Below are 16,187 nucleotides of genomic sequence, written 5' to 3'. Positions count from 1 at the left end.
AATAGAACGTATACTGGAAAATTGTTTCCGTCACATAGGACAGTCGCTGAGCAATCAGCCGAGGTTTCACGTTGAGGGTGATAGCGGCAGTAATATTGATAGTGACAGCTGTCACAGCCACTGACGCTGTGTAGACTGATATTTACTGTTGTACTATTAGGATTTTCTTGATGGTGGTTCAATCAACTATCTGCACATGCATGACAGATTTACAATCACTACCGCCGTCATCATAGAATCTTGGCTTAAGATGTGGGCGTGACATTATAGTTGTAACAGTAACATTAATGAACCATTTATATTATTTAAATGAATAGGATTGTTGATTCAAATTGGAAGAAGATTACGATTCAAGATTAAGAAGATTATTGACCGTATGAAGTAGATTGAAGGAAGATAGTCCGAGTGGTGGTCAATAAAGGTATCAATTTTTTTATTGTTACCTCCTAATATATATACAAACATTTTAAACAATCTTGTATTGCTAGATGGCATTTTAAGAGGGATTACAGGGTCCGCTGAAGGCCGTTTTACAGTGATGGCATATTTGACGGGGGACTCACATAGATTGGGGATGGCCCATTCCGGCTGGTGGTGTTGAAGGTGTGGATGACTTCAGGCTGCAGAGCCAGAAATCCTTCCCTCGGCGAGGACGTCGACCAAGGGGACAGTCCTTTGCCACCTCCCAGGTCTCGTAGAGGGGCGATCTCTCGGAATAGAGGGTTAGCACAGGCTTTCGGCCCATCAAAAGTATCAAAATAGTAAAAAAACTATTTATTATTAACCAATGTTTCGCCCCACTTTGCAGGGCTTCGTCAGGGCTGTCAATTTGAAACAGAGATGTCATCTGAAAATTGATTTACGTACTTATATAGTTGTCAAGTCGAAATCTCAGTTTCAATCTGACAGCCCTGACGAAGTCCTGCAAATTGGGGCGAAACGTTGGTTAACAATTAATAGTTTTCTTTTATTATTTTGATAAATAGAATTGATACCACCCGGACTATCTTACTATTACAATTTATTGTTTTTGTCTATAACATAAATAATTAATGTTTAGATATGAGGGATGAATTAGTTACTTCTACTAATTTGGGACGAAACGGTATAAAATAGATGGAATCGTACTTGTTAAATCGCTATTCTATGTTTAGAATCAAGTAGGTTTTATCAATAATCGATTTATAGCTCTGACATTCTTGTCAATGATATCAAGGTGATTAACCAGTACTTACTGGTAGTTAAAGTTGTCGGGTTTCGTTTGGTACTGGATATGGAATAGAAAATCATTTAAATTATTTTTAAAATGTTTATCAGTACAGCTATTAGGGTTGTGCCGTCTTCTGCATTTATTCAGGTGAAAAGTGTTAGTGAATTAGATTTTTTGAGAACCAATGTTGTCAGGACCTTTCATTTGAGCTGTTCCCAGTCTGGTATTTATGACTCAAGTAAAAAAAAAGATGAGAAATTTGATGTCTCTGAAAAACCGCCTCCTTTAGATAAAGAGAAGGCTACAGCTTTAATTCTGAAATTGAGTGAAGAAGAGAGGAACTTGATTTCAACTGCTTTGAAAGAGTATGACTCTAAGAAAAAAAAAGAACAATACTCAGGTTTATAGATTAATTACTCTTTACTATGTTTTTGATTAAAGCAAAATATATTGCTAGGTTAAATATGCTATTCAAATCAAATATGTCAGGTCGTTTATTGGTTTATTATTGGTTAAATCAACTATATGCTCAAAGAAATAATAAATATGGTTTAATTTGAAAGCAAATTATATACTTAAGTTTGAAGCAAAAGAATGAAACATAAATTATACATATGTAGCAACTAGTTTATTGGTTAAAACTAAATGAATAAATAAGTAATTGTTAATCTGTGATTCTAACTACAAAGTCAAATGAGCACTGTTTAAGTCTTGATTCTGCTTTTGGGTACCTGTTAGAGCCCAAGTCCCCCAGCTGGATCTATCATGGCATTATGCACTCTTAGCTTTTCGGGATTAAAGTATTCTTAACAAAGAGAAGAAGGGTCTGTTGGTGCTTGTTATATACTGATATATCTTAGTCTGTTGATCATTCATTGATGTTATAGTGGATCCGAGGTATTTGAAACTCTGCTTTCTGAAATGATTTGCCATCTACCCAGACCATTTTGCTAGGGTGGAGTTTTTGGCCTACAATCATATAGTTTGTTTTATCTTCGTTTACTTAGTCGATTTCCTCTGCTTCTCTTATTAGAGTCTTTGCAATCTTTACATGTCATTTTGGTTACATCCTAGAACCGCAATGTTGTCCTTGTATGGTAGGATTTTATGTTTTATTCCGACGTGCACCCTACCATTCTTGCGTGATGTTCTTCCAATCACTTTTCCTAGGGCTAAGTTGAACTGCACTGTTGAGAGTCCATCTCCTTGTCTCAGACCCGTTCTGACTTCAAAGGCTTCAGATACTTCTCCTTGTATCAGGACTTTGCTTTTAGGATCATTGGTACACGGTTTTGTCAATCTTACCAACTTCTCAGGGATTCCCATCTTAGTCATTATATATTAAAAATAAAATACCACCTACATTGTTTGATATGATTTTTCATAAGAAAACAAATTCACTTCTCTGTGGTGGATCAATGAAAATCACAATAATCCAAAAACTTCAAGAGGCTATAAAATCTGAACCATTAAATATTTCATGAAAGCAATTCGATAGGGTACCTTATTTAAATGAATAAAAGAACTATTCCAAGTTTCAGGGCCTGAAGTGATATATCATGATCCTTATTTTTAATTTCTGATAGGGACTCTCTACCTGAATATTAATTATTAAATTCCCATAAACCATTAAATATTCAACCCAAATAACCCGTATTAATCTTAGGAAGTTAATATAGTGTTATTTCTTTATTTTATATTTTTAAAGTTTTAATATGTGTTTAATTAGTCATTAAGATGTAGTTTATTGATCTTCTCTTTTGTTTTTTTAAATAAGTATTAGTTTTATAAATTAATTATTTGAAAAGATAGTATTGCTTTTAATTAAGTGTAGTTATTAGATTAATGAGTTGTTCATAATTTTATTGGCAGCAGACTATGTTGCTATTGTTTTGTAACTTGAAATTAAAGATTGCCCTTCCAGTCAAGGCCATCAAGAATTGTTTTATTAATACATCGTTTGTTTATTTAATTCCTTTAAATATTAATTTAGAATTTTATTTGTACTTTAATATAGCTTATTTCTTATTAGGTTCTGTTTAGTTATATATTTTTAAAATTTATTATTGTGATTATAGAGCAGTTGGCTGCATTCAAATGGAGGTCAAAGTTTGGTCGTCCCTCTAGTGTACACACTTTAGGAGACGTAGATCCAACAGGTTCATATTGTCCAGTCCCTGAAGATTGGCTTATGAAGAAATATGGTGAGAATTTATTTTTATTTTTTTTACCTTAATTCTGTCATTCCTTAGCTAATCATGATTAATTTTGAGAATTACTCTTTGATAAAACTGAGATATTATAAAAACAAACTTGAATTGCATACTATTTTTGATAAGACCAGAATTGTTGGACTTCTGCTCTCTTAAGTACCAAAATGGTTGTTTATTACTGGAGCATATACCTCATAGCTGTCTTATAGTTATTTAATGTATATTTCCTAATCTTAAGGTTTAAGTATCTCAATGATAATGGTGTGCCATAGACCTTATAGGTCACAGTGCTAGAAGACATAATAAAAAAAAAAAATAGTGTGACATCAGGAGTTGGCAAGATAGGTTCTAGGGGTCCTCTTGGTGGCAATGTGTTGATTTATCATTGAGACCCTTACACATAAAAAAATTACTTAATTACTTATATCCCAAGATTAACGATTGGTTTACTTGAAAATATAATCTGCTCAAAAAAGGATGCAAATAAAATTTAAAACTCCTTAAGAGCTTTTAATAATTAGGGGGAAAAGAGGAGGAAAGCAATTACCATGGTTCAAGTTTGCAAAACCGTTGTAGAGTGCGATAGCGGTCCTCCTGTAAAAGCTTAAATTTAAATTGAATTTTTTTGAGTTAAATTTAATTAAATTTGAGTTCAAATTTAAATAACGATCCCAGACAAGTGCTTATTCCTATTGCTGAGCAGATTTGTGGGCTGGAACAAAAATGATATCTTAACTCTTAGACAGTCCACCGAGACCGTCCTGGTCTCTTGTAAAAATTCATCACTTTTGGCTCTGGCTCTTAGCTTGTTAATTTAAATTTTTTTGTAAAATATTGTCTTGAGAATAATCAAACATATGCAGTATTTAAGTATTAATAATTTATATGTGGCATTAAGATAAATTAGAAACTTGACATAAATAATAAATTTTAGGGGTATTCATGGTATTAAATGTAAAATATTTTATCATGTTAAATGTTATAAGTATAAGATTGTGAGCAGCCCTATTTAACGACTTGTTGCTTCTAGTGGATTTTTTGAGCAACTTGTTTTATAACCTTTTCTTCCAAAACTTCTTATTAAAGTAATTTATTACATCAAGCCTAAAGTAAGTGAAAAGTAGAAGTTGGGCTACTGAGTGCCTTGTTGATCTTCTGACTAGAGAGGAAGAGAATCAAGATGAGCTAATTGACAACTGTCATTACATTATAATTATTGTCATCCATTGGTTTATTAGATTTTAAAATGTCCAAAACAATGCTAACACAATCAAAACACAAATTTTACGAGCAAGTAATCTAACACAACAACAAACAAAACGGTAACGAGCTCAGCTGGTCTGTTGCATGACATCATTCTCCATTTAATAGACCTAGTAAGAGACTCTCACCATGTTATTTGTTATATTGTTTTAACATGGTAAAAGAAGGAAATATTTCTCTATTTAACCTAAGTTTTTCCACTTAACATGCTTTAAAATGTTAAAATAGAGATCATTATACCGCTATTTTATTGATTGTAAATTATGAATTTATACAATAAATTATTCCTTTGAGGTCACACTTGGAAACAAAATTTCCATTAACAGTTCTACGCCTGTTAAAATATATTCAAAAAATACCTACAAAGAGGAATAAATGGCTATAAAGGGGAAAAACTGGTGATGTCCACATTCTCAAAAATTAAGATATAGAAATCACTAATAATAATTGGATAACTCATTCCTTTAATAAGACACTGAATTTTTTAATTGTCATCAAACTTTGAATTTCGCCTTTCTCATGTTAAAATATTTTGAACAGCACATGGTTTTCCCGTCTGACCTTCATATACTTTTAATTTTAGTTCGTCATTACATATTTAACTATATATTGTTTGAATTAAAACATTCAAATTAAAAAATTTTGTTCTTATTGTTCATGCTTACTCTCTCAGAACAAAATCGTAAGTACCTATCTGCATGCAGACTTTTTTCCATTTTAATCTTACTTTATATTTACAAACCTTATTTTCTATAATAAAAAAGAAAGTATAAGTTGATATAAATGCTTGTTTAGAAAACTTTTTCTGCTAATACTTGGAAAAAAAAGTATCACTCATATGGATGACTAGAATAAATATCAATTATTGAAAAAAAAATTAGCATTTCTTGAATTTTGTTGGACTAATCAAATTTTATTTTACAAACCCTCCCCCCCCCCAAAAAAAAAGAATATACTACTTCTACCCATGATTGAAGGCTCTATTCTTCAACACTTAAAAAAGAAGCAACTCTATTTTTGAGCAACTGGTCCTCATTGATATCATTCATTTATTATTTACATTGTAAAAACAATTTTTTTTTTCTTTAGAGAACACATTTAATTTAATTTATCCTAATTATTAACTTTCTATTTCCTTATTGTTTTTAAAATAGAAAAATATTGAGTTGGCATAGCATGAAGTTTTACACATCAAAGCACTGTAATAATTCAAAGACAAGTTTTGTAAATACTTTACTAATTTTTGAATGGAATATGGTCCGGGTGTGGTAAAAAAAAACTCAAATAGTAGATAATTATACTATTTTATTGAGCCAACGTTTCGCCCAACATTGCAGGGCTTCGTCAGGTCTGTTGTGACTGCCGTCAAAACAGACCTGACGAAGCCCTGCAATGTGGGGCGAAACGTTGGCTCAATAAAATAGTATAATTATCTACTATTTGAGTTTTTTTTTACCACACCCGGACCATATTCCATTCATCTATACACACGGTCAATCAATAATCTTCCATTACTAATTTTTGTATGTAAAAATTAATTTTAAACAAAAAACCTGTTTAATCCTAATTTTCTAATTGTATTAATACTATTTTTCTTTTCTGTTAGCTATTCTTATCTTTAATAAAATTTAATTTATTTTTTTTTTCTCTTTAGCTGAAACAGTCCCAAAACCAACCAAAGCTCAACTCGGTCGAGGTAAATTAAATTATGATATTATATATTTATATTACTGTTATTTTTCATTTAGTTTTTAATTTTTCTAATTTGTATAAATGTTTTTTTAGTACTTGTTCATAATGCCATCCCGTTTGTCGGATTTGGTTTCCTTGACAACTCAGTTATGATACTATGTGTAAGTTTAAAAAACAATGAGTTTTAAAAGTTTTATTTATTTTAATGTGTTAGTTTTATAAATTAGATAAATCAAGGTTTGATGTTAATGAGACTAGCTATTATTTACCTGATCAGGAAACTGTTAAGTAATTTTGCTTCCTTGAATTTTTTTTTTAGTATCTCTATTTATTTTTATAAAAAATTCTGTTCCCTTCCTTATAATTTAATCTTGATTAGGGTGACTACATCGAAATGAAGGTTGGAGCGCTGGTAACAATATCTACAATGGCTGCTGCTGCTCTTGGTAATTGCTTTTCGGACGTCTTAGGATTGGGCTCTGCTTATTATGTGGAGCGCCTTGCGCTTGCCTTAGGATTCAAGGCTCCTGATCTTTCTCCGATTCAGCTGAGTATGACCAGTACAAGGAGAGCATCAAACTTGGTTAGTTGAGTTTAATATATACTTTGTAAATTTGTTCTTTTTCAAGTTCTTAGAACTTAAACCATTTAAGGAAGAAGATAGTTGACCATAACAGTTTTCAGGAGATTGAAAAAAACATATTTCACCACCCACATTGACTAAAATAAAATCGTAAGCTTTCAACCAAAGGTTTATTGAAGTATTATGTTGCCAAATTTCCTGTGTGGTTGGCTCCACTGGTCCTGGACCTGTTTAAAACACAGCGCTTGTGGTGTTGGCCATTTTTTTTTTTGTAAAGAAGCCAGATATCTAATTCTTTGTATTAGATCAAGAGCCCCCACCTAGCTTAGCCTGTGTTCCAGAGTATTATGATGCCTGACTAGTGTTCAATGTTTACTTACCTGCTGTTGACCACAAAAAAATTTTACTTTTTTATTTTATGTGTAATTTTTACTGTATAACCTATCAGTTGGTTATCTTTGGAATAAATAGGACTTACTAAATAGTTCTATCGGGTCATTTCTTATGAAATATCCGTTTTATGATTTCAGAAATTCAAAGTGGGATTAGTGGACTTTTGTTGTTTATTACGTTTATGTTTATAGATTATAATGAGCCGTTATTAATCCTCTCTTTTTTGATGTTTACTATCATTCCAATAGATTGCAGATTGTTTTGTATGCCATCAAATATGACCATGGAAACACATGATTTCAAGTAATTTTTTTATTTATGAGTTTAAATTTAAGACACTTGGCTGCCCTAGCTACAAGAAACAATATCATGACATTTGGGGAAGTTTCAAAAATTTATCAAAAAACAACCTGTATTGGGTAATCAGAAGGAACCTATACTCTTACACAACAACACCAGACCTCATGTTTCATGACATACAGGGAAACTAACCAAGCTGTTTTACGAAATCCTTCCACACTCGCCTTATTCGCCAGAGTTATCTCCAACAGATTTCCATCTGTTCAGAAATTTGGACAACTTCCATAAAGGTAAAATTTAAAAAAATGATTTTAACAAGGCAGGAGTGACCTACTTTTTTGTCCCCTAAGAGTTGTTCCATGAGCATTTATCTCATGACAGGGGATTTGTATTTTTTTGTTTTATATAATTGGATATGATGATGACAAAAATCTTTATGAATACTTTCAATGCTATTTGAAATTGAATATTGTAGCTCTTCCATCATCGGCTGCAGGTGTCCAGGTGAGCAAAATTCTCAAATGCAAAAAAATATCATGCTAGGAGTGTACTGATGAGAGAATTAATTGCTCAGTCATACCGTTGCAAGGAGGCCAGAGCTGGATTGAGATATAGGTGGGGAGGTAAAAGGTAAGTAACATAAACTAGTGGAAATAACAACATCAAAGGGTTAACGGAAGGTAGACAAAAGTACAAACAAAACAGATGAAATACTAGCAAAGTATAGACATTTATTTCCCAATATAAGCAACATGCTCAAGACTACACCTCTCCCGGGTATAAGGTCAAAGACACATTTTCTGACTTCATTTCTTCAGAAAACTTGATTTATTCAGTTCTGGAATTGAAAATTTGATTTCGCATTGAAGAAAAAGTATAAAAAATTAGGGTAAATATTTTTAATAAAAATGTTTTGATTTCATAAAAATTTTACTAAATGACCATTCCTGCGAAAACTGATATTTCATATGTAATGACCCAATAGTACATTACAACATTTTTACTGTCTTTATCTGTTTGTCTTGTTTCATTAAAACTTTATTTTATGGATATTTTTTTACTGTATAACCTATCAGATGGTTATCTTCTTACTGTATAATCTGTCAGTTGGTTATCTTCTTGCAGTATAATCTATCAGATGGTTATCTTCTTACAGTATAACCTATCGGAGGGTTATCTTCTTACAGTATAACCTATCAGTTGGTTATCGTTTTACTATATAACCTATCAGTTGGTCAGCTTCTTACTGTATAACCTATCAGTTAGATATCTTTAAAAAAAAAGAAAGAAAGAAATAGGGCCTACAGTTCTACCAATATGCAAGAATATAAAAAAAAGACTCCAGTATTAGATAATAATAATGTAATTTTACTTCTTTTTTTTTTTTATTACAGGGCAGAGCTGTAGGTGTAGTAATTGGATGTATATTGGGAATGTCACCACTTCTTATTCTGTGAATTTATCGTCTTACTGTTTGTTTTTCTGCGAAACTGTCTTTAATCTATTACCATTACTACCTACATCTTCTATCCGAAAAACTATTATTACACACTTCTTTTTAATTTACCCAAAACTAATAAATTAAAAATCTAATCTAGTCAGAAAATACATTATTGTTAAGCAGTGATAGACAGCTTGTAGTAGACTTTTAATGCAGTAGTGGTGTTATGTAAGAAAAATATTTCCAATGACCAATACTTTTAGCTATTTGTTCCACGATACCTGTATTTGTGACATTTGCTGTAGCAAATCTTTGCAAACATTGTAGCTGTAACCTTTTTTTTTAGTTATTTTTAATTTTTGGAAAGTTTTACTATTTAAATTATTATAAAAATGTTTGATCGTTGTTTCATTGTAACTCACTTAAATTTGCCAAACATCATTGTTATTGTTTTGTAAAAAATATGTTGTATCTGTTAAATGTCTCTTACTATATTAAGCGTTTGATTCTATTATTAATGGTTTTACTATCGCTTGTACTTTTTATAGAGTAACTTACCAATTTAAGTCTCGTTACTTAATTCTTGTACAAACTGTTGTATGTGTCTTATTATAAATAATTCATACTTTTGACTTACTAAGCTTTTTATAAAAGATTTTGACATTGACCAATTCGTCCAGCCAAAGGAAATTATATGTATAATTATTACATATTTATATTGGTTCCTTTTTTATCATATTAATGCTGACATTATTTATTAATGAGCTTTGTTTAAATTTAAACAAATTTAGCAACAACTTATCTATTTATTTCTTGTTCTGTATTACTAAGAAAATATTCTACCTTTCTTTGTAGGAACTACTGTTTTTATGTTTTTAGAGTATTTAATAATTAAACTTTATGAGATTGTGTAATTGGTAATTGTTTTGTTTTAATGTGACATAAATGTTTCTATATTTATTATTTTAATATCATGTTATCTTATTTATATTTAAAAAATGGTGAATTCTTCTAATGAAATAATTAACTTAATAATTAAGAGGAAAGTCTTCATCTTCATAGAGTTGGTGGATAGGCTTATAAAACTTTCAAATCTATCATGAACCAGTTTATTCAAAATTTCATCTGTTGCAGGAAAACTATAAATATTCAGTGTTTCACTGAACAATTTGTCCAGCTATGTAGGTACTGATTTATTTCTGGGGTCATGACAATGTTTATTAGTATCTTATTCTATTGACAGGAGTTACTTTACCATACTTGATATAAGTTTTAAAGCAGTTGTTAATAATGTTTAAACAGACATGGACATTTAGGTTTCACAAGTTCTTGATTGGATTGTAAAAGTTAGCTTCTATTTTGTATGTATAAATGACAAAAATAGAAACAAGAGTTGGAGATACCTAATAAAGTGTTAGTTGTTGTCTGTGGATTTAATATAAGGAGAAAATGGTTAGGGTGCGGTCAATAATGAAAAAAACAGTAAATTTGTTTTATTTGTGCCAACGATTTGCCCTGAATTTCAGGCTTTCATCAGAGATGAAAACAAAAAGTGAATTAACAACCATATTTTTGAGGAGGAAAATATGTATATAAATATATATCAAACACACTAACAAACATATGTATATAAATACATATCTGTATGTATATATAGTTGACCTTAAAACTGAAATATGCGGAGATGGTCAGGGTTGCGGTCAAAAAAGAACAAATAGTTTAAAACTATTTTAATGTCCAACGTTTCGCCCCACTTTGCAGGGCTTCATCAGGGCCGTTCAAAGCGAAAGGTTGAACCAAAACTAAACTATTTGTTCTTCTTTGACTGCAACCCTGACCATCTCCTCATATTTCTCCATCTCCTAAATATATATCAAACTCACTAACAAACATATATATTTATATATAAATATATCAAACACACTTACAAACATATGTATATAAGTATATATCAAATACACTAACAAACGTTATAGAAAATTGAATAAGAAATTATGTAGATATTAATTGATACTAACTAAAATAAAATATAATATTCCAAAGATCAGAATTATGCATAACAAAATTTGAAAATAATCGGAAATTAAAAATCAGACAATGTTCATGTAAATAATGAAATATGCAATAGAAAGTGATATAAATGATACAGAAGGAACAAATATTGAAAATATTAAAAAAAGAAATAAAAAATCAAACAATGCTATGTATGTATGCTATGTAAATAATCCCACCCAAAAAAGTCATCTTAATGAAATTTGCAAAAGAAAACTATGTACACGATTCAGTGGGCAAGAGATAAAATGATATACTTTATACAATGGCAAAAAGAGGTACAGTAATATGTACATACCATGTAATATTATAATATAATATAGTAATATATATGTGTGAGATGTATTACTGTACATCTTTTACGTTTTGTCCCCATGTTAGCTATTATTTGCTCTCTACTTAATTTCTTGTTATAATGTTTCTTAATTTGAGATTTATATAATGTAATATTTATATTTAAAAACCAAATTATTTAATTAGAATTATTAATAGTGTTGCTTGTTACTGTGGTTACTTGGTTTTTATTTTGTTGCTATGGAAACATTATATAATAAGCACATCTGACTACAAAATTTTCAGAATAGTTCGGAATGTCTCCTTATTAGAGAAAGCATTTGTAATTTATACTAGAAATGTATTTCTAATAAAAACTAAAACAAAATAAAAATAATTTAACATTTAAGAAATCATGTTCCCGATTCTAAACTCCATTGTTCCAGCCTTCTGACAAAAATCACTATAATATTAAAATATTCAAAATATTAAATTTACAAAAAACAAAAATATCACTTCAATTCCAATTGATAAAATAAATGATATTTATCTATTAAATGCATTATTAAGTTCAAAACGTTTAATAATCCTTTATTTCAAAAGAATGATTTATAATTATTAAATAATTCTTAATTTAGATTTATCAAGTAAAATATGGCTTTTCACTTACAAAAATACTCTCTTACCTATATTAGTAATATAACAATGATTTCGTTATATTGTTAATATTAATCAATCTTTTTAATATTTTTTATAATATTAAAAATGTAATTGTTCAATTTATAATGTCTATTGTGTTTATAGTAACAGTAAATGTTTTTTGATTTTATTTAAGAAGAGATATAAAAATATCACAATATATATATTCATGTATTTTGTAAATGAACTATATCTATATAGTTATTTTTTTCTCTCTAATTTATGGCTGTTATCCCACTTTTTGTTTTCATCTCTATTGAAGGGCTGAAATTTCGGCACAAATGAAATGAGTTTTACTTATTTGTGTTAATCATTATTGATCGCACCCCTGTTCATGTTCTCCTCATAGTAGGAGATATTACTGTGCGAAATTACAATATTTTTATGACGGTTTATGTGTAGCAGTATTTTTTTTATTTTTATCTTCTGTTCATTATGGCCCCAAAAATGCTGTATCTATAAATTATATTTATTTTTTATCTCCATAATTCATTGGTTGTATACATATTTACAATTGAAGACTGATAAGCTTAAATCTTTGAAATTAGCAGATCAAAATATTTTGTTTTTATTTATATATGACTAAAACATATCAGTTTTATATTTTTTTCACATTAGGCTAAACATAGAAGAACAAAATCCTATTATTATAAATAATTAACTCTAACAAGCTCAATCTATTATCTTGCTCCTTCTAATTATTTTACCGTGAAGAACATGTAGTTGATTGCTAACGAGTTATAATCATGGTGCTACTTGGCTAATACTTTAAACTAAATCTCTAAACTATTTAGCACAATTCGCTTCCTCAAAGATGTTAAGAGAACTGTGCCACATTTTTATCAATCTTTAAATATGAATTATTACTGTAATTTTATTATCGATGTTTTTTACCACTTTATGGGGTAAGTCCAATTATCACTTGAAGGTTTTATGTTAAATTTATGTATTATAAATATATATATTAACAATGTATTTCTGTATTTTTATTTGCCAAAGGTTTTCAGACCTATTTTTTCTGGCTTTATTCTTTATATACCTCATAAACATAGTGCTCTTTTAAATTGAATGGAATATACTGAAGTTTTAGAGAGGTAAACTGTGGCAGCAACGAAAAAAAAAGAAAAAAGAAATTTAATCCTGACCAGTAGTAAATACTGGAAGGTCCTGATCATCCTATTAAAGCTGAGATTAATGAATTCGAAGTCTCTAAATCTGCAAATAAAGTTATAGAATTTTAGTACCTTATAATTAAAATTCTAACTAATTTATTTTACTAAACTTTTTAGTTCAATTACATTTCTTATTGTGCTGGGATGTTATCAGTCTCGTATATACTTGAAAATCATCTTGTAAACTCTGTTAGACTGACTTCTGAAATACAAAAATGATTATTTTGAGATGATTTATGAAGTATGAAAATTAAATAACTAAAATATATAAAATCAAAAGATAAACTTATAATAATAATCTCTAAAAATAAAAATTGAAGTAGAAAAATATCTTTATTGGATTATTTTTAGCTACCTAATGAAGATCTGTAAGTTAAATATTTAATTATTTCTTACCAATTTAGGCATGAAAAGCAAAGTTGACTGTCATACATTTTTTTGAAAATTTAGTTTGAAGGGTCAAAGTATTGTATGCCATACCATCTGTTGACTGTATTAAGTATTTCACTAATTTTGAAACCATTCAGGAAGTATGACCAGTCTAATAGATAGTCCAATATATCTTTCATCTTAAGTTGGCAGTGAAAAGAGTATCAAGTGAATTAAGGATTTGTTGATCCCTCACACCACATAAAATTTCGGTGTCGATTAAACTTTCCATGAAGTGCCTCGTGTTGTACTCAGCCATAAATATATAGCTTTACCCAGGGCTGACAGGAGGTTGCAGGGATCATAGTTGCCTTTTGTGCAGCGTTAATAGATAGTATAATAAGAAGAGAAGAGAGTGTGTTAGGAACATGACCCTTGATCATCATGAAGCAGGAATGATTGTTTCTCTTCCTTCACTTTTTTTTACTGAAGGTTCACTCACTGTGATGTACATTTTGCCATGCTTTTGACAGATTAAAGAAATATTGTGCAGTATTTCATCAGCCCCCTTACACTGCTCTCTCCCCTACAAACTTTTGAGGGGTTACCAAAAATTGTCTAAATTTCAGAAAACTTTTGAATGCCCCACAAAATATTAAATATCCCTTTTTCTTGCTCTTTATTTCTCATCAAACTTTCAATAAATTTGCACAAAAGCGACATCTTCAGAATTTATGCCATTGTGAGGGCCCCTTTAATCACTATGTGAATACTAACCAGCATTGCTGATGCAGGTATTGTTATCCGATTTTTGGGTATTTTTCACCTTGACGGGGAGTGGGGATTTTGGTTAAAATGGCTTTACGTTATATGTATAGTGCAGAGTTGAGCTATTCCTTCAACTAGTTATTTCTGTCAATCCTTAGACACTTTTTCTGTTACTAACATATTATTAGGCACAATCATGTACAGGTGAAAGCTGACAAAGCCTCAAGCGCCTATAGGCCTGTAAATGAGCAATAGGCAAGACTTGGGGACTTAAACCTAGAATGATTTACTGGCTGTACATTACAGCCATTAGACCTATGGTTTTATCCCTTGTATGGTGGCACAGGGCAAATGTAAATACGGAACATCCTTGATAAACTATCATTGAGGAAGGGCTCTCTGGTAGAATTGCAATCTATACAGACAGCCAGGGCCCTGTTTCAGAATGAAAGCTAATAGTACTAGTTCAAAATACAAGTATAGAAACAACGTGTTAATTACACTAATACTTATTTTTTTCATAATAAGGACTATTAGTGATATTACAGGAGTTAAAAGTACATGTTACTATTGTACAAGCCAGTGTAATTGTATTAAGTTAAATCGACAAGACTAATAGTATTAGTTTGTACTTTATTATAAAACAGGGCCCAGGCAGCAATAGGGGCACTCAATAGCCACGTTCCACGAACCAGAGTTGTTGAAGACTGCTATCAACCACTCTACAAAGTCTCATCTCTTAATAAAGTCAGTATTGAATGGTTCACTGCAGTATTGTAGGCAATAAAACTGACAAATTAGCAAAGAATGGCTCTGAAACCATTTCCACTACCCCGAAGCCAGTGTGTTGCCTAAGCTATGCCAAAAGCAATATAAAGGCAGCTTGCAGCTTAAAAGCTGCGTTACTGGCTTGACAAAAGACAGCTACAAGCTAAGCTGTTCCTAGATAAACCCCGTAGCGACTGAAGCAATACAATGCTTCAGCTGGACAGGAATTCTCTTAGGAAAATTACAGGGATCTACACAGTTCACTGTAAACTTAATAAACATATATTCCTGAATGCTTTCCTCCGAGGTGATCCATGGTCATCTTGGCCGTTCTTTCTCTATTCATCTTAAGTGTCCAAACTACCTAAGTTTATTCTCTTCTAAAGAGGTTTGTACCAGTTGTACCTCAAGGTTTGACCTTATCATGCTACGGATCCTGTCTCTCATGGTCTTTCCCTTAACTTTTCTTAGGTATCTCATTTCCATTACCTGGATTTGCCACTTATGTTTAAAGGTAAGGATCTGTGACTCCGAGGAATAAAAAAGGATGGTCAAGAACATTTCCTTCTTCTGTTTGAACCTTTCTGGATCAAGTGGAACATTCTTACAGCTGCTCCCAGTCTTTTTGACATCTCTCTATCAATGTAGCAGCTTTCCTTGATCCAGGCGCACCTAGATATTTCAAATCCTGCCTCTGTTCCAATATCTGTCCTTTCAATCTCATTTCCCATTCTCATACACTTTGTTTTCTTTGGATTAATATCCATGTTGATAATAGACAGCTCTTCTTGCATATTTATATCGTATAGAATTTATCCGCAGCGAATATGATGAGGTCATCAGCAAAGGCAAGGGCTGTAGGTTCTTATGTCCAAGTTGAAAGCACTGCAATCTGGATTTAGCTTTCATCAAAGCCTCATCCAGAACCAATACAAAAATTAGAAGGCTTAGGCTGCATCCCTGGCATATTCCCTATTTCACTTTATATATA

At 30.8% G+C, this 16,187-nt stretch overlaps 2 protein-coding genes across 2 annotated transcripts in view; one reads left to right on the top strand and one right to left on the bottom strand.

Annotated features, from left to right (window-relative positions):
• The first annotated feature begins 1,195 nt into the window (after nucleotides 1-1,195).
• Nucleotides 1,196-10,884, top strand: LOC106686201 (uncharacterized). Its single transcript, XM_067047236.1, has 6 exons — nucleotides 1,196-1,610; nucleotides 3,289-3,414; nucleotides 6,341-6,382; nucleotides 6,472-6,539; nucleotides 6,758-6,961; nucleotides 9,049-10,884. The coding sequence occupies exons 1-6, from the start codon at nucleotides 1,307-1,309 to the stop codon at nucleotides 9,109-9,111; spliced, it is 807 nt and encodes a 268-aa protein (XP_066903337.1). The 5' UTR covers nucleotides 1,196-1,306; the 3' UTR covers nucleotides 9,112-10,884.
• A 1,858-nt stretch (nucleotides 10,885-12,742) lies between these two features.
• Nucleotides 12,743-16,187, bottom strand: part of LOC106686200 (protein CNPPD1) — an 11,136-nt gene continuing 7,691 nt past the window's right edge. Inside the window, exons 8-9 of the mRNA XM_014429378.3 lie at nucleotides 13,418-13,493; nucleotides 12,743-13,334 (exon numbers count right to left, since the gene is read on the bottom strand). Coding sequence (XP_014284864.1) covers nucleotides 13,442-13,493 — 52 coding nt within the window. The 3' untranslated portion in view covers nucleotides 12,743-13,334; nucleotides 13,418-13,441. The remainder of the gene's footprint in view (nucleotides 13,335-13,417; nucleotides 13,494-16,187) is intronic.

This window comes from Halyomorpha halys, unplaced genomic scaffold, assembly GCF_000696795.3.
Source record: "Halyomorpha halys isolate HHAL.00 unplaced genomic scaffold, Hhal_1.1 Scaffold797.1, whole genome shotgun sequence".
In the NCBI taxonomy this organism is placed as follows: domain Eukaryota; kingdom Metazoa; phylum Arthropoda; class Insecta; order Hemiptera; family Pentatomidae; genus Halyomorpha; species Halyomorpha halys.
This window is presented reverse-complemented; position numbering and strand designations above follow the sequence as displayed.